This window comes from Bos mutus, chromosome 17, assembly GCF_027580195.1.
Source record: "Bos mutus isolate GX-2022 chromosome 17, NWIPB_WYAK_1.1, whole genome shotgun sequence".
Classification (NCBI taxonomy): Eukaryota; Metazoa; Chordata; class Mammalia; order Artiodactyla; family Bovidae; genus Bos; species Bos mutus.
The window spans coordinates 62,440,557-62,467,887 of record NC_091633.1 but is presented as its reverse complement, the minus strand read 5'-3'; the positions used below and the strand labels follow the sequence as shown (position 1 = coordinate 62,467,887).

Genomic DNA, 27,331 nt, shown 5'->3' with positions numbered 1-27,331 from the left:
TGACAAAGATCATGATCAAAGTACCAAGATAGTCCCGTGTATCTCATCATTTTACTGAGAGATGCAGAAGCTGTCTGTATCATTCCTAGCCGGCCATTGTTCTGCACACTGATAGTTGGTCCAAAGGATGTGTAGCAGGCCAGGTGGGCCTCAGGAGGCAGAGCAAACCAGAAAGGAAGTCAGGGCATGTTTCAGGACCTTTGTGCATCTTGAGACCCCATCAGGAACTTTTCACAATTTTATAGGGTCCTACCAGCTGCTTCCTGCCTGCTGTTCTGCTTATCAGTCTGGATAAGAAGCAGGGCCTCCATTTCACAGCTCCTGAGGGAATAGTTCATGGGCAGTCCATAGCATTCTGTCCCCCAGCTGTGCCAGGAGAAAGTGGCTGCCAAGATGCTGCTAATAATTAAGGACTTGGTAGTGGGGGCAATTGCTAAGTATATAACATTACTATGACATCCAGGTAAACAAGTGAAAATTCCTCTAGGCCCATGTGGGACTAGAGATGTTCACAGACATATTAATACTCACCCACCCACCCTGCAACTGCTGCTGGCAGTTGAGAAATGAAGTGTGTCTGTGGGCCACCTGGGAATATGAGTTCCCAAGCCCAGAGGTTATTAACTCCATGTTAATTTAGTAAGATGGTAGGTAGTGATAAGACCCCAAATTTATGTTCATGGATGCTCTGGATAATAGAAACATGCTCATTAAGTATCTTTGGCCAAAAATTTTCCTGTTTAATTAGCATACATCTTAATTATACACTTGGATTTGAAGCTGGTGCTAATCTTTAAGTGTTAAAAAAAATAGATAAAGAGAAAAGGATTAGGAGACTGCTTATCTTAGAGGTTAAGAATGTGGGCTCTGGCTTTATCCCAGGGATGCAAAGATTCTTCAATATTTGCAAATCAATCAACGTGATATACTACATTAACAAACTGAAAGATAAAACCATAGGATTATCTCAATAGATACAGAGAAAACCTTTGACAAAATTCAACATTCATTTATGATTTAAAAAAGAACTCTCCAGAAATCAGGCATAGAAGGAACATACCTCAACATAGTAAAAGCCATATATGATAAACCCACAGCAAACATTATCCTCAGTGGCAAAAAATTGAAAGCATTTCCTCTAAAGTCAGGAATAAGACAAGGGTGCCCAGTCTCACCACTACTATTCAACATAGCTTTGGAAGTTTTAGCCACTGAAATCAGAGAATAAAAAGAAATAAAAGGAATCCAGATTGGAAAAGAAGAAGTAAAACTCTCACTGTTTGCAGATGACATGATCCTCTACATCAGATCAGATCAGATCAGTCCTCAGTCGTGTCCGACTCTTTGCGACACCATCAATCAATTCCACCAGAAAATTGCTAGAGCTAATCAATTAATATAGTAAAGTTGCAGGGTATAAAATTAATACACAGAAATCCCTTGCATACCTATACACTAACAATGAAAAAACAAAAGATAAATTAAGGAAACAATTGCATTCACCATTGCAATGAAAAGAATAAAATAGGAATAAATTTACCTAAAGAAACAGAAGACCTATATATAGAAAACTATAAAACACTAATGAAAGAAATCAAAGATCCCACAAATAGATGGAGAAATATACCCTGTTCATGGATCAGAAGAATCAATATAGTGAAAATGAGTATACTACCCAAAGCAATCTATAGATTCAATGCAATCTCTATCAAGCTACGAATGGTATTTTTCACAGAACTAGAACAAATAATTTCACAGTTTGTATGGAAATGCAAGAAACCTTGAATAGCCAAAGTGATCTTGAGAAAGAAGAACAGAATTGGGGGATCAACCTGCCTGGCTTCAGACTATACTACAAAACTACAGTCATCAAGACAGTATGGTACTGGTACAAAGACAGAAATATAGATCAATGGAACAAAATAGAAAGCCCAGAGATAAATCCATGTACCTATGGACACTTTATCTTTGACAAAGGAGGCAAAAATATACAATGGAGAAAAAACAATCTCTTTAACAAGTGATGCTGGGAAAACTGGTCAACCACCTGTAAAAGAATGAAATTAGAACACTTTCTAACACCATACACAAAAATAAAATGGATTAAAGATCTAAACATAAGACCAGAAACTATAAAACTCCTAGAGGAAAACATAGGCAAAACACTCTCCGACATAAATCACAGCAAGATCTTCCATGACCCACCCCAGAGTATTGGAAATAAAAGCAAAAATAAACAAATGGGACCTAATTAAACTTAAAAGCTTTTGCACAACAAAGGAAACTATAAGCAAGGTGAAAAGACAGCCTTCAAAATGGGAGAAAATAATAGCAAACAAAGCAACTGACAAAGAATTAATCTCAAAAATATACAAGCAGCTAGTGTAGCCCAATACCAGAAAAACAAAAGACCCAATCAAAAAATGGGCCAAAGAACTAAACAGACACTTCTCCAGAGAAGACATACAGATGGCTAACAAACACATGAAAAGATGCTCAACATCACTCATGATAAGAGAAATGCAAATCAAAACCACAGTCAGGTATCATCTCATGGTGGTCATAATGGCTGCTATCAAAAAATCTGCAGATAATAAATGCTGGAGAGGGTGTGGAGAAAAGGGAACCGTCTTACACTGTTGGTGGGAATGCAAACTAGTTCAGCCACTATGGAGAACAGTGTGGAGATTCCTTAAAAAACTGGAAATAGAACTGCCATACAACCCAGCAATCCCACTGCTGGGCATACACACCAAGAAAACTAGAGTTGAAAGAGACACGTGTACTCCAGTGTTCATTGCAGCCCTGTTTACAATAGCCAGGACATGGAAGCAACCTAGATGTCCATCAGCAGACGAATGGATAAGAAAGCTGTGGTACGTATACACAATGGAATATTACTCAACTGCTATAAAGAATGCATTTGTGTCAGTTCTGAGGTGGATGAAACTGGAGCCTATTATTCAGAGTAAAGTAAATCAGAAAGAAAAACACCAATACAGTATACTAACACATATATATGGAATTTAGAAAGATGGTAATGACTACCCTATATACAAGACAGCAAAAGAGACACAGATATAAAGAACAGACTTTTGGACTCTGTGGGAGAAGGTGAAGGTGGGATGGTATAACACTGAAACATGTATATTCAGTTCAGTCGCTCAGTCGTGTCCGACTCTTTGCGACCCCATGAACTACAGCACGCCAGGCCTCCCTGTCCATCACCAACTCCCGGAGTTCACTCAAACTCATGTCCATCGAGTCGGTGATACCATCCAACCATCTCATCCTCTGTCATCCCCTTCTCCTCCTGCCCTCAATCTTTCCCAGCATCAGGGTCTTTACCAATAAATCAGTTCTTCGCATCAGATGACCAAAGTATTGGAGTTTCAGCTTTAGCATCAGTCCTTCCAGTGAACACCCAGGACTGATCTCCTTTAGAATGGACTGGTTGGATCTCCTTGCAGTTCATTGGACTCTCAGGAGTCTTCTCCAGCATGTGAAATAGGTGACCAATCCAAGTTTGATTGTGCATGAAACAGGGCACTCAAAGCCAGTGCACTGGGACAGCCCAGATGGTATGGGGAGGGATGTGGTAGGGGTTTTGGGACAGGGGGACACATGCACCCACATGGCTGATTCATGTCAATGTATGGCAAAAACCACCACAATATTGTAAAGTAATTAGCCTCCAATTAAAAAAAAAAAAAAAGAGTGCGGGCTCAGAGCTATGACCAGATTCCAAACCTAGCCCTGCTGTTGTTCAGCAGCCCTGCAACCTTAAAGAAACACTATCTCTGTGCATCAGTTTCTCCACCTGTAAAATGAAACTAATAATTGCCTAACCGTAGGGTCCTGGTTTGCATTGGAATGCTTAAGACCATTAGAAGTTGTTTTGAACTGTGCTTGGTACATAAGTGCTTGGTAAATTGAGTTTATTATTATTTTAGTTGTGAGATTTTCAGAGTAATAACTCTATAGATTGAAAAGGAATAATAATTTAGGAATTTTATCCTAAAATCTCAGAAACTTGTCTGCATTTCCTGCACAGAAGTAAATTAATACATTATATATATAATAGTTTATTCAAATGTGTTACAATGTTAAGATGAAATAAATTTAGTCAACAAACATATTATTGAGTACCCACAAGCATCACAGAAAGTGATGTTATAGGAATACATGAGACATTAACAACTTTCAGGAACTTTAATTTTAGAAGACAGCATGTGTTGGAGAACAGTATAAAATTTTCAAGCATTTTAGAAGGGCTACTTTGAGTAATATGATTATTATGTAACTATACTCTTTTAGAAAAAGATATCGGCTGAAACACTTGGCTGAAAAATCTACACACTGAAAATATTTATTTTCTTGAACTATTTAAAGAAATAGAGATAATTACTCAATTACAGGTGTCCCACATATAAGATTATAACATAAAATTAAATGTAGCTGAAATGCTAAGCAATCTATAGATAATCTCAATAGGTCCTGCTACAGGCCACAACATTGTGTATAAATGCTAGAGAAAATATTAAGCATTCTTCTTCATGTTTCATAACATTGAGCTTAAATCAGTCATGAAAATAGATGCAGCATTATAGATTGAAGGCCTAAAACAAGTATGAATCTCATAATTAATTTGCAAGCAAATATAACTTTTAATCAAATTTGAGAATACCACCCTTAGCTATTTCTTGTCAATCAAATGATAGCTATCATTAGATGTAGTCTTCTAAAGAGTAAGGACATTTTAATGAACTGGAATAGTTTTAATATCTGTGAAATTATGTGAAAGAATGAAAGTAATGCTGAAGCACTCTTTCAGATGTTAATAATTTTCAGCATTGTTTTAGTTTTCTTATCCAAGTAGCCCTCTGTGAAATTGGGGATAGAAACACTATCATTCTCATTTTTTGGATGAATCAGTCGAGGCTTAGAGAGAACTTCATGTGACACAGAAGCAGTTAGTTCCAAATATCTGACTCCTCAAATGGCTAATCTGTGCAATCGAGGATTTTCTCAAGCTCTTATAGAGTTATCCATTGACCAGCATTTGGGATTATCTGCATGTTTGATTCTTTTCTTCTCCTCCTCTAGCCTAGTTTTTGAGGCGTTTAGTGATGATTTTTTCTTCAGTTCATTCACTCATTCCTGGGCAGTCCACTCCAGCACTCTTGCCTGGAAAATCCCATGGACAGAGGAGCCTGATAGGCTATAGTCCATGGGATCGCAAAGAGTCTGACACGACTGAGCGGCTTCACTTTCACTTTCATCAGAAGCATCTTGGTTCCCTGCTGTACACTCAGAACTGCTGGGCAAACATATGTAGATAGACTGCATCTGCTGCTCATTCAGACAGTTCTGAAACTCAGATTTTCCTGCCTCTTTTATTGAAACAGACAGTCCATGAGAAATGAAATGACCTGAAATAATTGAAAATTTTAAACTGTTAATTGCTAATTTCAAACTCCTTAAAGATAGGAATGACATGTTGTTCATCTCTTAAGCCCAGCTTCAACATTTAATGAATTGGTGGCAGATATATCTGTGGTTGGATAGTGACTTGTCTTTTATCTGTATCAGTAAGTGCTTTTGTGATGAAAGTGGTATTAATGACAAGCATGAATGGTTATTTTGAAAATCAAGTTAATTGGTGTGGCATAGGTCTCAGCTCAGTTCAGTTCAGTCTTTCAGTTGTGTCCAACTCTTTGCAACCCCATGGACTGCAGCTCGCCAGGCCTCCCTATCCATCACCAACTCCCAGAGTTTACTGAAACCCATGTCCATTGAGTTGGTGATGCCATCCAACCATCTTATCCTCTATCATCCCCTTCTCCTCCCGCCTTCAATCTTTCCCAGCATCAGGGTCTTTCCAGTGAGTCAGCTCTTCACATCAGGTGGCCAAAGTACTGGAGTTTCAGCTTCAGCATCAGTCCTGCAGTAAATATTCAGGACTGATCTCCTTTAGGATGGACTGGTTGGATCTCCTTGCAGTCCAAGAGACTCTCAAGAGTCTTCTCCAACACCACAGTTCAAAAGCATCAATTCTTTGGCACTCAGCTTTCTTTATAGTCCAACTCTCACATCCATACATGACTACTGGAAAAACCATAGCTGTGACTAGACAGACCTATGTTGGTTGCAAAGCTCTACTTTATGTTAAATTTGTATCCTGTAAGTTCCTCATTCATGTTAGAACTAAGTTGAAGATGTCTGGTACTTCAGGAGTTTAAAAATAAATTAATAAAATGGAAAAGCTGACAGTTGCAAAGCAAGTTATTACAGAGCTCTAAACTCATTTGGAAGTGAGAGTTGGACCATAAAGAAAGCTGAGCACTTAAGAATTGATGCTTTTGAACTGTGGTGTTGGAGAAGACTCTTGAAAGTCCTCTGGACTGCAAGGAGATCAAACTAGTCTATCCTAAAGGAAATCAGTCCTCAGTATTCATTGGAAGGACTGATGCTGGAGCTGAATGCAAAGAACTGATGCAAAGAACTGACTCATTGGAAAAGACCCTGATTCTGGGAAAGATTGAAGGCAGGAGGAGAAGGGGATAACAGAGGATGAAATGGTCGGATGGCGTCACTGACTCGATGGACATGAATTTGAGCAAGCTCTGGGAGATGGTGATGGACAGGGAAACCTGGCGTGCTGCAGTCCATGGGGTCACAATGAGTCAGACATGATTGAGCAGCTGAACTGAATTGAAATGAAACTCATTTGGCATTTCTGAGCTTTCTCTGTTATTCATTTATTCACTCATTCACCCATCTTTCCCATTATCTAGTAAACTTCATCAACCCCACCACCTGCTATCCACCCACCACTCTTCCCATCTACCTTCCAGTTCTCCTACCCGCCCCCATCTTTCTTTTACCATCTCTATCATTGTTGCTCTTGTTGTTTAGTTGCTAAGTTGTGTCCAACTCTTTTGCGACCCTATGGACTGTAGCCTACCAGGCTCCTCTGTCCATTGGACTTCTTAGGCAAGAACATTGGAGTGGGTTGCCATTTCCTTCTCCAGGAGATCTTCCCAATCCAGGAATTGAGCCTTCATCTCTTGCATCTTCTGCATTGGCAGGCAGATTTTTTAGCACCACCTGGGAAGGCCAAAGTTGTTCAATACAAAACCAGAAATCCACATTAACATCCCATTGATCACAGAAGAAAAAAATCCACTCAAACAAAGATAGACTTCTGTTATTAAATCAGTACCTTTTCTTGGACAAAACTAGAGTACCCCATGGAAAGCAGAGAGAAGACTCACTTGTCAAGCAAAGAGGGATCTCTTCTGCATGACTGAGCCATCAAGAGAAATGTGAATGAAAAGCAGTTGCTATTGCACCATTTACAATCGCCAAGACATGGAAACAGCCTAAATGTCCATCAAGAGATGAGTGGATAAAGAAGTAGTGGTACATATATCTGGTGGAATATTACCCAGTCATTAAAAAGAACAAAATAATGCTATTTGCAGCAACATGGGTGGAACTTGAGATTAACACACTAAGCAAACTAAGTCAGAGAGTGAAAGACAGATACCATATGATACCACTTACATGTGGAATGTAAAATACAACACTAATGAACCTATCCATGGAACGGAAACAGACTCATAGACATAGAGAACAGATGTGTGGTTGCCAAAGGGGCAGGGTTGGGGAGAGGGAAGTTTTGGGAGTTCGGGATTAGCGGATGCAAAGTACTGTATATAGACTGGATAAATAAAAGTCCTGTATAGCACAGGGAAATATATTCAATATCCTGTGATAAACCATAATGGAAAAGAATATGAAATATGTATGTGTATACCTGAGACACTTTGCTGTACTGCAGATATTAACACAACACTGTAAATCAACTACAATAAAAAATTTGTAAGCGGTTGCTTAAAGTTAACACTGATTCTTTGGTTTTAATTAAGATGAACGCATTATTTGTTGTCCAAAATGTGGTACTTTTAGGAGTAAAAGGGGGCACTTACTAATAATCATGCTGGAAAACAAGCATAAACCAAATTGATCTAAACCAGGACTGTTCTAGATAAATTAGAACATGGTCTCTTGTACATATATTCTCCTGGAACTCTAAAGTGGTATTCCTATACAGTATTTTGTGATCTCTTTTAATTATAGACCATGTGATATGTGAATTGTTTGTTTATAGTAAAAAAAAAATAGAGATTTTTAAAGATTGTGTAGTGGTATAACTCACACCTGCCTTTTTTAATAGCATTAATTTCCTGTACGTTTAGTAGTTAGCACTCCAGTTTGGAATCGTCTAGATACTTCATTTCTTCCCTTCTGTTGTCTTGCTTTGGGGTTGATTGCAACCCCATTCATTCAGTGGAAATGTGTAAATTATTTGTGCAGGTGTAACATTTACCAAGGTGACGTGGGGGCTGTCAAAGAGGAGGAACACCCAACCCTTATGTCTCAGCAGTTCACAGTATAGCTGGGGATCTTGGTCTAACAGCATTTGCACAAAATAACTACTCTGAGTAAACAATTGGTTACATGTAGGCCACAGCAAAAAGATTAGGTGACAGAGAAGCACCAAAGGGGAATAAGTCAAGGGCCAGGGAAAGCTAATTAGAGGGAGCAGAGACAGGGCTCAGATAATAAGTACACTCAGGTCAGACTAGCTCTTGTTGCCAACTCTGGTGGATAATAGGTGGGAATTTTTTATTTATAAAAGATTTGGTTGTGGCATATATAACTTGATAGCATCTGAAGTAATTTTTCCTTCCTCTGAGCTCTTACATCTATTTTACATGTGCTAGCTGTGTGATCCTGGACAGACTTCTCAGCCCTCCTGGTCTCAGTGTCCTCATTATAAAATGAGAATTGTAATAGTACCTAGTCATAAAACTGACTAAGTCGTTAAAGTGGTTAATTTATAGAAAGCGTATAGGACAATGCCTGGTATCAGAAAAATGTTGGAAAAGAACTGTTCCTACCAGTATAGCAAGACATCTTTAGAGAAAAAAATATGTTTTCATCAATATAAGTCAATATTTGATTGCAATTTACCTCATGGACAGTATCCTCAAGATAACCTTTTATTTAACTCCCCTTTTTGGTACTGTTTATTTCATTTCATTTTTATTGAGGTAATAATTGACATATAGCACTGTGGCAGCTCACTCCAGTATTCTTGCCTGCAGAATCCCATGGACAGAGGAGCCCAGTGGGCTATAGTCCAGGGTCACAAAGAGTGGGACACTACTAAAGCGACCTGAAAGAAAGAAAGTGAAAGTCGCTCAGTCCTGTCAGACTCTTTGCTGCCCCATGCTATGGAATTCTCCAGGCCAGAATACTGGAGTGGGTAGCCTTTCCCTTCTCCAGGGGATCTTCCCAACCCAGGGATAGAATTCAGGTCTCCTGCATCACAGGTGGATTCTTTACCAGCTGAGCCACCAGGGAAGCCCAACATGCACTATATATAAGTTTACAGTGTGGAGCTTAATGATTTTAATGACTTTACATTATGAAATGATTATCCCAGTTTAGTGAACAGTCAGACCCTCATATGGACACAAAATGAAAAAATAAAATTTTTTCTTGTAATAGTTTTTTCTTGTAACTCTTAACAACATTCATTTATCTGTAACATATGGAAATGCTGTACTTGACATATTTATCAGGCCAAACATAATCTTAATTTGCCCTTATTGTTTATCACTTTGTTTTTTTCAGCTCGGAAGTCCAAGAAGTTGGGGAAGTTAAAAGGGCTTCACGAGGAACAGGCGCAGCAGCCTCCACCCCCACCCCCGCCCCCCCAGAGCCCGGAGGAAGGCACTACATACATCGCGCCTGCGCAGGAGCCCTCGGTCAACTCGGCGCTGGTCCCGCAGCTCTCCACAATCTCGCGAGCGCTCACACCTTCGCCTTCTATGATCCTTGAAACCATCGAGCCCGAGATTGTATATGCAGGCTATGACGGCTCCAAACCAGATACGGCCGAAAACCTGCTCTCCACCCTCAATCGCTTAGCCGGCAAGCAGATGATCCAAGTTGTGAAGTGGGCGAAGGTACTTCCAGGTAAGGACGGGCTCTCCTTTCTGGGTCTGCATCCTGGACTGGGCGCCTCAGGGCCACAGAGTGCGCCATATGCAACGGTGCGATTGAGTTAGCGTTCGTCTCAATCCTGAGACCCAGTTTTTTGTTTTTAACTCGATGTCAAATTCAGGGTGTAGAAAGTCTGGTGAGTGTGCTCATCTCTTGAGAAGTTAGAGTTAAGTATTCTAGTGTTCATATAATGTATGCATTTCTTATGTTGAGGATTGAAATGGAACATTTCATCCCAGTAATATTAATAAGGTAAAACATATTCTAGTTGTCAGAGCCCAAAATAAGCCCATAATTAGCAGCTCATAACAAGAGCTAATCTAAGCCTAAACCAGGTTAATTAAGACATACACGCTACCGTATATAAAATAGTTATATATACTATATATGGGCTTTTCAGGTGGTGCTAGTGGTAAAGAACCCGCCTGCCGGTGCAGGAGATGTAAGAGACCTGGTTTTAATCCCTGAATTGGGAAGATTCTCTGGAGAAGGACATGGCAACCCACTCTAGTATTCTTGCCTGGAGAATCCCATGGATGGAGGAGCCTGATGGACTATGGTCCACAGGGTCACAAAGAGTCAGACATGAATGAAGCAACTGAACATGCACGCACATACTATATTTATCTATATATAAAATATATATAGCATAGGGAACTCTACTCAATACTCTGTAATGACCTCTATGGGAAAAGAATCTTGAAAAGAGTGGAGATAGATATATAGATAGATAGATAGATATCCTGATTATACATATATATATATATATATATATATATATATATATGTATCCTGTGTATAAACTGATTCACTTTGCTGTACACCTGAAACTAACACAATATTGTAAATCAATTATGCTCCAATAAATATTAATTTTTTAAAAAGACCTGTCAAGTAAGCTTTAGGGGACTCTACATCTTGCTGAAAATATCATCTTACCTCCAGCACTCTTTAAATTGTCCTTGAAGTTCCTAATTTAGTCATTTTTTTATGCTGTAGAATTTTATTGATAAGGTCCCTGTTAATCTATGGAAACATCACTTACAATTGCGATCACATTGTCCCAGTTCATTAATCCAAAGCCATTTCTTAAATGACTTGTGGTCACCTACCAGCCATAAAACAAAAGGTAATCAGAAGCCCTAATTCTTTGAAGGGAGTCTTGCCCAGGTGAAACTACATGGACAGAAGGATACCCTGGTGCCCCTTGGAGTACAGAGAGTGGAAAAAGAAACAAATGAAGGACTTGAGGCCCAGAAAGGGAGACTGTGAGTGAGGCAGGACCAGCACCAAGGATGCTTGAGGACATGCGTGCTCAGTCATTCAGTCGTGTCTGACTCTTAGACCGCCATAGATTGTAGCCTGCCAGACTCTTCTGTGTTTGGGATTCTCCAGGCAAGAATACTGGAGAGGGTTGCCATTTCCTCCTCCAGGGCATCTTCCTCACCCTGGAATTGAACCCGCATCTCCTGAGTCTCCTGCATTGCAGGCAGATTCTTTACCATGGAGCTATTGAGGAAGCCCTGCCAAGAATGCGTATTCTGCCTCAAAAGTCTGGTTATGTCCAACTAGGGGAAGCAAGGAATAAGACTTTTTAAATCTCTGCAAACTCATGAAAATTAACCAGGAAATGAGGCTTCCCTGGTGGCTCAGACAGTAAAGAGTCTGCCTGCAATGTGGGAGACCTGGGTTCGATCCCTGGGTTGGGAAGATCCCCTGGAAAAGGAAGTGGCAACCCACTGCAGTATTCTTTCCTGGAGAATTCCATGGACAAAAGAGCCTGGTGGGCTAAAGGCCATGAGGTCACAGAGTCAGACTTGACTGAGTGACTAACTTTCACATCACTTCATGAAAACTAACATCTTCCACCACTGTTTCAGGTATGCAGTAGTAGACAGTCATTAAATTATCTTTGGTTATGAAGATATCAGTTGTGAGTAGGCTGAAGCAAGTGGCACAAGTTAACACAAATTCTTTCAGTCTCACTAAGGGTGGTAGACCACCGACCACAGTGAAACGTCCAGGACATCTTAGTTTTCTTTGTCCTGGCAGTGTTTGCTTCTTGAGAATTTAGAGTGAATTTAACATAAAACGTTAAACAAGGCCAGGTCCGTGATAGGTACTCTGGAAGGAACTGTGGAATTGCTTTGAGTCGATGAGAAGAGAGGGGGCAAGGGGGTGGACTTAAGAAGCTCCTTCCTGGGATGTACTTAAATGCTAAGTGTTTTCTGTGGTAAATTGTTCTGTTCTTCAGGATTTAAAAACCTGCCTCTTGAGGACCAAATAACCCTCATCCAGTATTCTTGGATGTGTCTGTCGTCATTTGCCTTGAGCTGGAGATCGTACAAACATACAAACAGCCAGTATCTCTATTTTGCACCAGACCTAGTCTTTAATGAGTAAGTACCTATTCATTAGCCTTCATAAAATAGTTACTCATTATGCTTTTTTATGATTTCTTTTTTTTAAGTGAAGCAAATGTTTTATTGAAATCAGTTGTCAAATCACAGTTTATCCAAATGAACATAATGCTACATTGTTCTTAAAAGAGTGGGCATAAATATGGCATAGATAACAATCCAGCATCTATCAAAATACCATTTGTAAAGACCCTGACTTATTTCATGCTGTGTATGAATGGGGGTCCAGCATGTAAGGTCGACTCAAAAGCAGTCGATTCTTATCTTGATAATGTGAAAACATTTCACTACTTTGCCTCAAAATGAAAGCACATGCATCCGTCCAAACAACCGTAGCAATTAGGAGAAAAGACTCCAAATGATTTCTGAACAGATGTGCCTTTATGAAAGAATACCCTGATATGTGTATGTGGTTTGTTTGGTTGCGCTGGGTCTTCATTGCCGCACGCAGGCTTTCTCTAGTGTGAGCAGCACATGGACTTTCTCTGTTGGCGTGCATGGACTTCTTGCAGTGACTCCTCTGATTATAGAGCTTGGGTTCTAGGGCATGTGGGCAGTTGTAGCACATGGGCACCATTGTTGCAACTCACAGGCTCTAGAGTGCAGGCTTCAGTAATTGTGGCATATGGGCTTTAGTTCCTCCATGGCATGTGGAATCTTCCCGGACCAGGAATCGAACCCCTATCGCCCGCATTGGCAGGTGGACTCCTATCCACTGTAGGGAAGTCCCACCAATATTTTCCAAGAGTTAAAAAGCTATCAGGACTTTCCTGGTGGCCCAGTGGTTAAGACTCCCATGTTTCTTTGCAGTAGGTATGGGTTTGATCCTTCATTGGGGAACTAAGATCCCACATGCCATGCAGCAAGGCCAAAAAATTTTAAAATTAAAAAAGCAAATAGAAAAGGCTATCATTTGAGAACTTAAAAATTACTTTTTATAAAATTATAATACACATGTCTGAGTATGTGTAAGAAATTGTCCCAAAGAAAGACAATCCAATTGGCTCCCAAAACTTGATTGGTACAAAGCCACAATTAATAGAAAGGCATCTCTTTTGCTGTCTGCTCCAGTTGGGAAGACTGTCTAATTTCTAGGAAATGTGAGCATACAAAGTGCCAGTTTTTGAGCACGTTCATAGAATGATTCTTTTGTTAACAGTATACAGCTGCTCAATGTGTTTTCATGACAATCATAATTACCCTTCTTTGCAATCGTAAGAGAAGCCAAAATGTTATTCTGTAGTGAAACATTTTTAGTTTTATGATGCATTTTAAAAAGATTGAAAGAACTGTAATAGACTTTTCTTTGGCCATGAATTCCTCCCTATGTTAAGTTTAACATTTTAATATTGTTTGCATTCTACATTAGCACATTCCGTTTATGTTTATATCTAGCCATGCTTCTTTGTAATTGCTGGGTCAAGAAATACTTAAAATAAAAAGGAACATTTGAATGATGATGGCAACCACAGCCATATTCTAACAGATGGCTCTCTCTAGAGATATGAAAATAGGGGAGGAAGCAGATGAGAATTAGATTGGTGAGGTAGGAGAGAGAAGGGACATGAAAGATTCACAGTGGACATGTAGTGCCTAAATACCTAAGTTGTACTGGTGGTAGTTTTCCTGAGAAAATCACTTCACCCAAATATAGTGGACCAGAGAGGCAGTTTTAGTTCAACATAAATTAGGAGCATCAGTTGTTGGTTCCTGGGGTGACCCTTCTTTTGGCAATCAGAACAAATTATTCTACGAGTACATAAATTTTTACCAAAAGCATAAAGTGAGGCCAAACAACTGACATGCACATTTTAAATTGTTTGTTTTCCTCAATAATCAGCTGATATTATTAAACAGGAAGCTTATTTTTCAATGTGGTCTATAAACCGAAAGGAGAACATTTTGGAGTTCCCCGAGGGTCCACTGGTTGGGCCACTGTGCTTTCACTGCTGGGAGCCTGGGTTTGATCCCTGGCTGGAGAACTGAGATCCTGTAAGCTGCTCAGTGGGGCCAAGAACCAAAAAAAAAAGCATATTAAGGAGGGTCTTTGCTTTAAGAGGACATGTGGGTAAATTAGAATCTCTTAGTTCCATCCAGATGTTTCCTTTAGGTTTTAACAGAAGAGTCACATAATCCATTTAATCTTATTCAGCGACTCTTTTGATTTTTTATTGTAAAATGTGTTTAATATAAAATGTTCCTCTTTAACCATTCATGGTGCAACACTAGCATTCATTACATTGACTTCATTGTGCTCCCATCACCACCCATCTCCAGTACTTGTTTCATCATCCCAAACAGAAACTCTAGACCCGTTGAGCAATAACTCAGCATCCTCCTTTCCCCCAAAGCCCTGATAACTTGCCTATTCTAGATATTTCGTATAAATGGAACCATGTAATATGTGTCCTTTTTTTTTTTGGTCTGGCTTATTTCACTTAGCATAAAGTTTTCAAGGTTCGTCCTTACTGTAGCAGGTATCAGAATTTCATTTCACGGCTGGATAATACTCCATTGTATGTGTGTAGACTTTATCTCATTATTTGCAGCTTCTGTATTTGTGCATTGGTCTTCTGGCATGTTTATCTGTAAACCCGAAGTCAATATTTGCCGCACACAGAGGCAGTAAGTTTGAGGTGCCTGACGTGTGCATTTCAGCTGAGACTCTGCCTTCTTGTTTCGGTTCTCATACGGTAAACAAGTATCTTTTACGTGGTCTATTTAGTACCATTTTTTGCATTGTTGTGCTTTTTTCTGATGATTTCACTGTTTAAAATGACCCATTAACAGAATGCTGTAGTACTTTCTGGTGTTCCTAAGTGCAAGAAGGCTGTGATGTGTGTGATGTATTTTTTAAGGAAAAAATACAGATGTTCGATAAGCTTCTATCAGGCATGAGTAACGGTACTGTTGGCTGTGAGCTCAGTATTAATGAATCAACAGTATATATTAGTAGGATATCTTTTAAACAGAAATACACACAAAGCAAGATTAGGTGTAGATCAGTTGGTGAAAATGGTACGAGCGATAGCTCCCAGGAACCTCACCCTGTATGTCCCCTTGAAGGAGACATAGCTCAGTATTAGCTATTTTTGTGTCTACTGTAACTTTATAGAACATGATTACCATATTTGTTTCTTTTGTTTTTACCAAATAGAATTGACCACATTTTATCCATTCACAGACACTGATAAAATTAATGTCATTGAAGGTTTTTTAGAAGTAGACAAGAAACCAAAATCAAAAGATAAGGTCATATAAGCTCTATGCATTTATTTGTTCTAGAAAATATTAATAGAAATAAAATGGAAATAACCAAAAAATTCCATTCTAACATTATAAGTAATTAAATAATATGACATTGTATAATTACTAGAATGAACATTTTGTTCCCTGTTCTTAAAACCTCTGACCTCAACTGCAGCCTAGACTTACTACGTTTTCTCTCAAGTAGAAAGAGCAGGGCAGAAAAAAAAAAAAAAAAAAAACTTTGCATTTTTCAAAGCAGGGAGGAAAACCTACTCCCAGGAAACATTTGGAAATGGCATAAAGCCTTTTGGTCAAACTCCATCAACAAATAGAGTGGTTGTGGTAACTCAATCACAAGGTGCTCTCACAGACCCTATATATTTTAGGGAAATTAATAAGTTGCAGAGTATGGGGTACAGCTGAAGTTTATATATACGTACTTCATCCTGCATTTATTGAGGAAATATTTACTACCACTCATCAATTTTCTAAGCAGTGATTTTCGAATTGTGAAATATATTAATATACGCTGTCTCATGGAACATATGGTCTAATGGAAGAGACAGACATTATCAAAAAATTCTAAGATCATAATTGTGATAAGTACTGAAAGAAGAGTACTTTGAGAGCAGTTAAGGAGAGGTATTGGTCTAGACAGGAAGGATTCCCTGGGATTGATGAAGCTAGTGTCATCCAGGGGCAGGAAGTACAGGAGGAGGAAAGTTGATTTAGGCTGAGGGACCAGCACTGAATGCAAGGCAGCATCACAGTGGGCCTGGATACAATGCAAAGATGCCCAGCGGCAGAATCAGCTCGAGTTGTGGGCGGTTGGATTCTGAAAGAAATCGGAGAGGAGGAGGAGGAAGTAGGTGTGTAAGATGACTTTCAGGCCTCAGCCATAAGTACCAGGGAAGACAAGGCACCACTCACTGGGTTAAAGAGCTGGATTAGAGGACCAGGGTTTGGAAGGGAAGAGCATGAGGCCAGTTTTAAATGTGTTAGGATTGAATTGCCTTTGACTCATAGTCTAAGAGGAGATGCCAAACTGGCAGTTAACTGTACAGATCAGAAACCTAAAGAGAGGTCCTGCTGGAAAGAGAAATGTTCAAATACATCTTAGAGGTGGAGGTTAAAAGAAGAAAGATAGGAGAGTGTTATCTCACAGATTCCAGGGAAAGAGAGAACTTTGGAAAAGGAGCTGTGGTGACCAGTGCTAAATGCTATCACAACAGTCCCAGTAAAATGGGGACTGGGAGGTTTGAACATGCTTCTCCCAGGCCTGCCAACAGCTTACATATTCATGTCTTCTGAACATGCCCCCGTGTTCCCCCCAGTCATTGCCCATACCTCATACCTTTCACCAAAGAGGAGAGAAGGTGCCTTTTTGTGCCAGGGAGTAATGCATGCCATTCAGCTGAGGATAGAATGCACTGATGGGGCCCACCCTTGCTCTCCCACTCACCCTCAACTGTCTTGGACCCCCTCTCACCCTGGCAGCTCTTTGTAGGTGTCTGTATCCCTCCCCTGTTAGATAGCACCTCCTCCTTGAAATCACGGACTCTGTCTTAATCATTTGTTAATTTCCAGCCCTTGGCATTGTGTCCAAGGCATAGCAGGTTCTCCATAAATATTTGTGGAATATATCAAGTATTGAGCAAATGCACCGAACAATCTATTCATCAAGAGAGATTTCTAATTATCATTGCTATTTATGAGGTTGAAGTTTATGACCAAGAACTATGATGCAGAAATGATTTGTTTTCACCAATAGAGGTGTAGCTATATTTAAAATGGAGAAGAAAACTTGAATAGTTGATTGTGTCTTTGCCTTCAACTGTGAAATGATTCTGAGAGTTCCCAAAGATCTTATCCTTTAGCTGTTATTGGAGCTAAAGGAAAGATGCGAAGTAGGGAATAATAAGGAGAACATTATTTTTAAGTTTTTATTAAACTTTGGGGTGAAGATATGAGTTAATATTTTAAATTAGAATACTAGAATTTTTATTATAAACTCAAAACTTTCAAATATATATTAAATGATTCATTATTCAATTTTGCCTTGAAATAGCTTATCAAATATGGCTTCAGATCACTGCAAGTATTCAAATTTCTTATCAACTTCAATACACATATTAAAACTCCCATTTAAGCCTGTAATGAAATTTCTTCAATTTTTTTTAATTTCTGAGATGAAGGTTCAGTGTTTTGTTCTCTTTTAAGTCTAGCCAATAAGACAGATGGGTCATGGTGGAGAGTTCTGACAAAATGTGGTCCACTGGAGAAGGGAATGGCAAACCACTTTAGTATTTTTGCCTTGAGAACCCCATGAATAGTATGAAAAGGCAAAAAGATAGGACACTGAAAGATGAACTCCACAGGTCGGTAGGTGCCCAATATGCTTGGGAAATAGAGATCAGTAGAGAAATAACTCCAGAAAGAATGAAGAGACAGAGCCAAAGCAAAAACAACACCAAGTTGTGGATGTGACTGGTAATGGAAGCAAGGTCTGATGCTATAAAGAGCCATATTGCATAAGAACCTGGAATGTTAGGTCCTTGAATCAGGGCAAATTGGAAGTGGTCAAACAAGAGATGGCAAGAGTGAACATCGACATTCTAGGAATCAGCAAACTAAAATGAACTGGAATGGGTGAATTTAACTCAGATGACCATTATATCTACTATTGTGAGCAAGAATCCCTTAGAAGAAACGGAGTAGCCATCATAGTCAACAAAAGAGTCCAAAATGTAATACTTGGATGCAGTCTCAAAAATGACAGAATGATCTCTGTTCATTTCCAAGGCGAACCATTCAATATCACAACAATCCAAGTCTATGCCCCGATGAGTAATGCTGAAGAAACTGAAGTTGAACAGGTCTATGAAGACCTACAAGACCTTTTAGAACTAACACCCAAAAAAGATGTCCTTTTCATTATAGAAGACTGGAATGCAAAAGTAGAAAGTCAAGAAACAGCTGGAGTAACAGGCAAATTTGGCCTTGGAGTACAGAATGAAGCAGGGCAAAGGCTAACAGAGTTTTTCCAAGAGAATGCATTGGTCATAGCAAACACCCTCTTCCAACAACACAAGAGAAGACTTTATACATGGGCATCACCAGATGGTCAACACCAAAATCAGACTGATTATATTCTTTGCAGCCAAAGATGGAGAAGCTCTATACAGTCAGCAAAAACAAGACTAGGAGCTGACTGTGGCTCAGATCATGAACTCCTTATTGCCAAATTCAGACTGAAATTGAAGAAAGTAGGGAAAACCACTAAACCATTCAAGTATGACCTAAATCAAATCCCTTATGATTATACAGTAGAAGTGAGAAATAGATTTAAGGGACTAGATCTGATTGATAGAGTGCCTGATGAACTATGGATGGAGGTTCATGACATTATACAGGAGACAGGAATCAAGACCATCCCCAAGAAAAAGAAATGCAAAAAAGCAAAATGGCTGTCTGAGGAGGTCTTACAAACAGCTGTGAAAAGAAGAGAAGTGAAAAGCAAAGGAGAAAAGGAAAGATATAGCCATTTGAATGCAGAGTTCCAAAGAATAGCAAGGAGAGATAAGAAAGCCTTCCTCAGTGATCAGTGCAAAGAAATAGAGGAAAACAATAGAATAGGAAAGACTAGAGATCTCGTCAAGAAAATTAGAGATACCAAGGGAACATTTCATGCAAAGATGGGCTTAATAAAGGACAGAAATGGTATGGACCTAACAGAAGCAGAAGATATTAAGAAGAGGTGGCAAGAATACACAGAAGAACTGTACAAAAAAGATCTTCATGACCCAGATGATCACAATGGTGTGATCACTCACCTAGAGCCAGACATCATGGAATGTGAAGTCAAGTGGGCCCTAGAAAGCATCACTATGAACAAAGCTAGTGGAGGTGATGGAATTCCAGTTGAGCTATTCCAAATCCTGAAAGATGATGCTGTGAAAGTGCTGCACTCAATATGCCAGCAAATTTGGAAAACTCAGCAGTGGCCACAGGACTGGAAAAGGTCAGTTTTCATTCCAATCCCAAAGAAAGGCAATGCCAAAGAATGTTCAAACTACCACACAACTGCACTCATCTCACACACGAGTAAAGTAATGCTCAAAATTCTTCAGGCCAGGCTTCAGCAATACGTGAACCATGAACTTCCAGATGTTCAAGCTGATTTTAGAAAAGTCAGAAGAACCAGAGATCAAATTGCCAACATCCGCTGGATCATTGAAAAAGTAAGAGAGTTCCAGAAAAATATCTACTTCTGCTTTATTGACTATGCCAAAGCCTTTGACTGTGTGGATCACAATAAACTGTGGAAAATTCTGAAAGAGATAGGCATACCAGACCACCTGACCTGCCTCCTGAGAAATCTGTATTCAAGTCAGGAAGCAACAGTTAGAACTGGCCATGAAACAACAGACTGGTTCCAAATAGGAAAAGGAGTATGTCAAGGCTGTATATTGTCACCCTGCTTATTTAACTTATATGCAGAGTACATCATGAGAAACGCTGGGCTGGGTGAAGCACAAGCTGGAATCAAGATTGCCAGGAGAAATACCAATAACCTCAGATATGCAGATGACACCACCCTTATGGCAGAAAGTGAAGAACTAAAGAGACTTTTGATGAAAGTGCAAGAGGAGAGTGAAAAAGTTGGCTTAAACTCAACATTCAGAAAAATATGATCATGGCATCTGGTCCCATCACTTCATGGCAAATAGATGGGGAAACAGTTGAAACAGTGGCAGACTTTACTTTTTGGGGCTTCAAAATCACTGCAGATGGTGATTGCAGCCATGAAATTAAAAGATGCTTAGTCCTTGGAAGGAACGTTATGACCAACCTAGACAGCACATTAAAAGGCAGAGACATTACCTTGCCAACAAAATTCTGTCTAGTTAAGGCTGTGGTTTTTCCAGTAGTCATGTATGGATGTGAGAGCTGGACTATAAAGAACACTGAGCACTGACGAATTGATGCTTTTGAACTGTGGTGTTGGAGAAGACTCTTGAAAGTCCCTTGGACTGCAAGGAGATCCACCAGTCCATCCTAAAGATCAGTCCTGGGTGTTCATTGGAAGGACTGATGTTGAAGTTGAAACTCCAATACTTTGGCCACCTGATGTGAAGAACTGATTCATTGGAAAAGACCCTGATGCTGGGAGGGATTGATGGCAGGAGGAGAAGGGGACGACAGAGGAGATGGTTGGATAGCATCACAGACTCAATGGACATGAGTTTGGGTAAACTCCGGGAGTTGATGATAGACAGGGAGGCCTGGCATGCTTTAGTCCATGGTGTTGCAGAGTCGGGCACAACTGAGCAACTGAATCGAATATTTTATAATTAAAAGTATATAAGTATTAATTTTATTGAGGTATGGTTGATTTATGGTGTTATGTTAATTTATGCTCTACTGCAGTGACTTAGTTATACAAATATATAGATATATTTTTTCATATTGTTTCCCGTTGTATTTATCACAGGATATTGAATATGATTCCTGTGCTATACAGTAGGAGGTTGTTTTTCCCTCCTATATATACTAGTTTGCATCCACTAGTCCCAAACTCCCAATCCATCCCTCCTCACTCACAAGTTCGTTCTCTATGTCTGTGAGTCTTTTTCTGTTTCATAGATAGGTTAATTGTGCTGTGTCTAATCAATACTTTAGATTTCACATATATATATATATATTGTATGGTACTTGTCTTTTTCTGTCCAAGTTAGTTCACTTAGTATGATAATTTCTAGGCCCATCCATGTTGCTACAGATGGAATTGTTTCATTCTTTTTAATGGTTGAGTAATAGAGAATGAAAAATGTATTTAAAAAGCATGTTTGTATTGTTTCAAGTCAGAGCCCAATTTCTTTTTAAATGTATTTTGGTTGATTTTTGACTGACTTTGTAGCTCTGAACCTTTGATTGTTTGGCTTCAGAGACTGTTGGTAAGAGAGAATTTAAGCCTCCTTGCCCCTTTCTGAGTCTCTCGGATAAGAGCTGAGTGTGACTACATGGAGGACCTTGTTTGACCAGCTTGTGAGCTCAGCCCACCCTGCCCACTTGGCTCAGAGCTGCTCGTCTGATGGCAGTGCCAGTAGAGAAGTGCAGGAGGCAGTTATCAGCTGCTTCAGACCATGGAGGGCTGCCTGCCCTTGGTTTGTCCCCCCGAGGGCCGCCATAGTCCAGCTGACTTCAGTGAGGGGCTCTCCCCAGGCTGCTCTACCCAAGGAACCATCCCTTCAAGATCCCTCTGCACCTGAAGTCCTAAAGCTCCAGGAGGCTTGCCTGAGAGGGGCTGCATCTTGCGGACCGATCCAGGTTGTTCAGGCTTGAATCCGTGTCCCCACGGGGGCCCGGAGGGTTGGAGTGAGACTGAGACACGCCCCACCCTTGCTTCCCGAGGGGCTGATCAATATTCCCGAGCCACAGGAGGTGACTTCGGTGCCTGGGCCTTGATCCAGCCAGGCTGGGGCGGGTGACTGACAGGGGCAGGGTGTGGGGTGCACCTGGCTCACACCCCCAGCACTGGCTCCCTCTGTTTCCCCCTCTGTGCCCAGCCTGTCCTCCCCTCCCCTGTTCCCTTGCTCCTGCTTTCAGGTCTGATTTCTTCCCTCTCTCTGTTCCACTGAACTGTGGAGTTGCGGTAGTTTCTAGCTCTGACCACCTCCTTTTCCCCCTCTCCTCCCCACTTTCTCATCTCTTCCCTCCTCACCTCCCCACCTCTTCCTGCTTCCTCCTCTTTCCTTCCTTCCTCTCTTTGTCTCTCTCTCTCTCTCTCTCACACACACACACACACACACACTCCTACCCTTCTTTTCCTGCATTTAAAAATCAGCAGTCTTCTGAGATTTCCATTGTTTCATTTTTCACTTCTGGGGCAATATAGGGGAATAAACTGTATAAGAAAAAAGTCCTCCTTGTGTCTCCATTAGCCCCTCCCATGCCCCAGGCCCTGGACCAGAAGCTGGAGGGCCAAGGCCCTTGGTAGAACGATCTGAGCGCTTGGCTTGCCAAGCAGGACTCGGAGCCCTCACTTAGATAGTACAAAAGCTGCTCCTCTCATCACACGTCCCACCTCCACATGCCCTTCTGCCTTCCTCACCCAGGCCCAGCCTCTGTAGATGGTTGAGTGCGAGACTCCTGAACAAAGAAAAACAGTTTCGCAAATAGTGATAATTCCTTGTCTGCAAGGGACAGAAACATTGCAGAATGAAACTAGCTTTCTTTTGCACAAAAGTGGGCATAAAGGTTTGACATAGCTATTCTTCCAAGGACCAAGAGTCGTTTAATTTCATGGCTGCAGTCACCATCTTGCATTTACTTTGGAGCCCAAGAAATTGAAATCTGACACTGTTTCCACATTTTCCCCATGTATTCACCATGAAGAAATAGGAATCTTTAAAGTCCTTTGGACAGCAAGGATATCAAACAAATCAATCCTAAAGAAAATCAACCCTGAATATTCATTGGAAGGACTAATGCTGAAGCTCCAATACTTTGGCCACCTGATGCAAAGAGCCAACTCATTGGAAAAGACCCTGATGCTCGGAAAAATTGAGGGCAAGAGGAGGAGGGGGTGACAGAGGATGAGACGGCTGGATGGCATCACTGACTCAACTGACATGAGTTTGAGGAAACTCAGGGAGATAATGAAGGACAGAGAAGCCTGGCATGCTGCAGTTCATGGGGTCGCAAAGAGTCAGACACAACTTAGTGATTTAACATCAAGGCATAAAGGACATCTTGCCATTGGAAGGGGAACAGGCAGAGGGAGCTGCAAGGAAGGTGTAGTGGAGTCTTGTTTGTAAGCAACAAGCAATAAATAGTTAAGTTAGGGGACTTCTCTGGTGGTCCAGTGGTTACCACTGCAGGGGCCACAGTCATCCCTGGTCTGGGAACTAAGATCCCACAGGAAGCTTAGTGTGGCCAAAAAAAAAAAATGCTGGAGGAGGCCTGACATACTTCTGTCTTTGACATATTTAAATACTGTTCTCCCCCTCCCACATTTGTATAGATTGGTATAATATAGTTAATAAGCTTTATTTAATAATTGAACTTTATACTGACCAAATAAAAGAGACTCATTTAAAAAAATGCTCAGTTATATATGAGGGCAGGGGAAATGTAGGGAAAGTTCCAAAACAGAAGGGACTATATTCTTTTTTAAAAAACAATATTTCTTCTTTCTCTTCTTTTTTAAAAAGTATTTCTTCCCCTTTATCAACCAAGCAGGGTGATGAGAGGTACAGTTGCAATCAAAAGTTACTTTCAGATATTTCAGCAGAGGAAGCGAAGGAAGGAAGGTTCTTGATGGAATGGGTAAGCTGCTCACATCAAGAAAAGTTCATCCTGGGGAATTACAAGCAATATCCTGTCATGAATAACAGTATGAAACCACAATGGAAAAGAATATGAAAAAGAACAGAAAGATGTGTATGACTGAATCACTTCTGTATAGCAGAAAGGAACACAACATTATAAATCAACTCTGCTTCAATAAAAAAGAAAAGTTCCTATGGAACTGGAGGAATAAACCGGCCTGACTTAAGGCTCTACTACAAAGCCACAGTCATCAAGACAGTATGGTACTGGCACAAAGACAGAAATACAGACCAATGGAACAAAATAGAAAGCCCAGAGATAAATCCACACACATATGGACACCTTATCTTTGACAAAGGAGGCAAGAATATACAATGGAGAAAAGACAATCTCTTTGACAAGTGGTGCTGGGACAATGGTCAACCACTTGTAAAAGAATGAAACTAGAACACTTTCTAACACCATACACAAAAATAAACTCAAAATGGATTAAAGATATAAATATAATACCAGAAACTATAAAACTCTTAGAGGAGAACATAGGCAAAACACTCTCCGACATACATCACAGCAGGATCCTCTATGACCCACCTCCCAGAATATTGGAAATAAAAGCAAAAATAAATGGGATCTAATTAAAATTAAAAGCTTCTGCACAACAAAAGAAACTATATGCAAGGTGAAAAGACAGCCTTCAGAATGGGAGAAAATAATAGCAAATGAAGCAACTGACAAACAACTAATCTCAAAAATATACAAGCAACTCCTGCAGCTCAATTCCAGAAAAATAAACAACCCAGTTAAAAAATGGGCCAAAGAACTAAATAGACATTTCTCCAAAGAAGACATACAGATGGCTAACAAACACATGAAAAGATGCTCAACATCACTCATTATCAAAGAAATGCAAATCAAAACCACAATGAGGTACCATTTCACGCCAGTCAGAATGGCTGTGATCCAAAAGTCTACAAGCAATAAATGCTGGAGAGGGTGTGGAGAAAAGGGAACCCTCTTACACTGTTGGTGGGAATGCAAACTAGTACAGCCACTATGGAGAACAGTGTGGAGATTCCTTAAAAAATAGAACTGGAAATAGAACTGCCATACGACCCAGCAATCCCACTGCTGGGCATATACACCGAGGAAACCAGAATTGAAAGAGACACGTGTACCCCAGTGTTCATCACAGCACTGTTTACAATAGCCAGGACATGGAAGCAACCTTCCATGTCCATCAGCAGATGAATGGATAAGAAAGCTGTGGTACATATACACAATGGAGTATTACTCATCCATTAAAAAGAATTCATTTGAATCAGTTCTAATGAGGTGGATGAAACTGGAGCCTGTTATACAGAGTGAAGTAAGCCAGAAAGAAAAACACCAATACAGTATACTAATGCATATATATGGAATTTAGAAAGATGGTAACGACAACCCTGTATGTGAGACAGCAAAAGAGACAGACACAGGTGTATAGAACAGTGTTTTGGACTCTGTGGGAGAGGGAGAGGGTGGGATGATTTGGGAGAATGGCATTGAAACATGTATAATATCATATGTGAAACGAATCGCCAGTCCAGGTTCGATGCATGATACAGGAAGCTCAGGGCTGGTGCACTGGGATGACCCAGAGGGATGGTATGGGAAGGGAGGTGGGAGGGGGGTTCAGGATGGGGAACACGTGTACACCTGTGGCAGATTCATGTTGATGTATGGCAAAACCAATACAATATTGTAAAGTAATTAGCCTCTAATTAAAATAAATAAATTTAAATTAAAAAAAAAGTTCCTGAGAGGAGTGTGCAAGGGCCAGGGACCCCCTCACCTGAGAAGGATGAGTACACTGAGGTTAGCAGCGTATGTTTTACTTTGTAAAGTTTTTGTTGGGATATAGTTGCTTTGCAGTGTTCTTTCAGTTTGTGCTGTATAGCCCAGGGAATCAGCTACACGTGTACATACATTCCCTCCTTTTGGAATTTCCTTTAGAAAAAACACCACATTTTCTTTCCCTCCCATTCAGGTCACCATAGAGCACTGAGTAGAGGTCCCTGAGCTATACAGCAGGTTCTCGTTAGTTACTTGTTTTATATATAGTATTAATAATGCATATATGCCAATCCCAGTCTCCTAATTCATTCCACTCCCGCTTTCTTCCTTAGTATCCATACGTATTTTTTCTCTACACGTGTTCTATTTCTACTTTGTAAATAAGGTCATCTACCAATTTTTTCAGTTTCCATATAAATGCAGTCCATATTAATACGATACTTGTTTTTCTCTTTCTGACTTACTTCCGTCCATATGACCGTCTCCAGGTCCATCCATGTCTCTACAAAAATGACCCAACTTTGTTCCTTTGTATGGCTAAGTAATATTTCATTGTATAAATATATCACACCTTCTTTATCCATTCCTCAACTAGAACTGAAGGTAGGCATTCTGATTCACTTCTTGTTCCGTCTTGTCTTTCCTTCTCCCTGCCTCTCATTTTGGACCACTCTGAGGAGGACGAGAAGTGATACTCACTCAGTGCATTCATTCCACAAGCACTTCCCTGAGCAACTTGAATACACTGAGCATTGTTCTAGACACTGGGAATTCAACAGTGGGCAAAACATGGGGCTCCCTTACTAGTGCCAGGTGGGTAGAACTGTGGAGAAAATGAAGGCGGTGTCAGGCAGAAATCCCACCTGCCATATCCCCAGGGAATATGGCTTAGCTAACATACCATCATCCTCATGGAAGACCATGCAAAAGTGGTTCTGAAAATAGGGGCGATTTGAAGGAATTCTCTCAGAGGACTTGCTGGTACCTGTGGTTAGCCCCATCGATGGCCTGCGGGTGCTTTGAAAGACGCAGGTCACCCCTGCCTCGGGCCCTCTGTGCCGGCTGTCCCCTCTGTGAAGGACGGTGCCCAGGTCACCCCTGCCTCGGGCCCTCTGTGCCGGCCGTCCCCTCTGTGAAGGACGGTGCCCAGGTCATGCCTGCCTCGGGCCCTCTGTGCCGGCTGTCCCCTCTGTGAAGGACGGTGGTGCTTTCTTACCTTGTCTTAGCTCCAAGTATCCCTCTTCAGACAGATTTTGCCTTAACCCCAGATTTGGGTAGACGCCCACCCTGCCTAACCCCTCCCGTCACGTCCCACGTTTATTTTCTCCAGAGCAGGTCCCCTGACCCCATGGTGCAGGCTCGGGGAGGGAGGAGTCTGACCTGTGTAGTTCCCCATGGCCAGCACCTTGGATGCT

At 40.6% G+C, this 27,331-nt stretch overlaps 1 protein-coding gene across 6 annotated transcripts in view; it reads left to right on the top strand.

Moving 5' to 3' along the window:
• Positions 1-27,331, top strand: part of NR3C2 (nuclear receptor subfamily 3 group C member 2) — a 452,700-nt gene that overhangs the window by 347,376 nt on the left and 77,993 nt on the right. For all 6 annotated transcript variants that reach the window (XM_070386627.1, XM_070386626.1, XM_070386630.1 and 3 more), the window contains 2 exons: positions 9,709-10,053; positions 12,335-12,479. In XM_070386627.1, the coding sequence (XP_070242728.1) occupies positions 9,709-10,053; positions 12,335-12,479 (490 nt within the window). The remainder of the gene's footprint in view (positions 1-9,708; positions 10,054-12,334; positions 12,480-27,331) is intronic.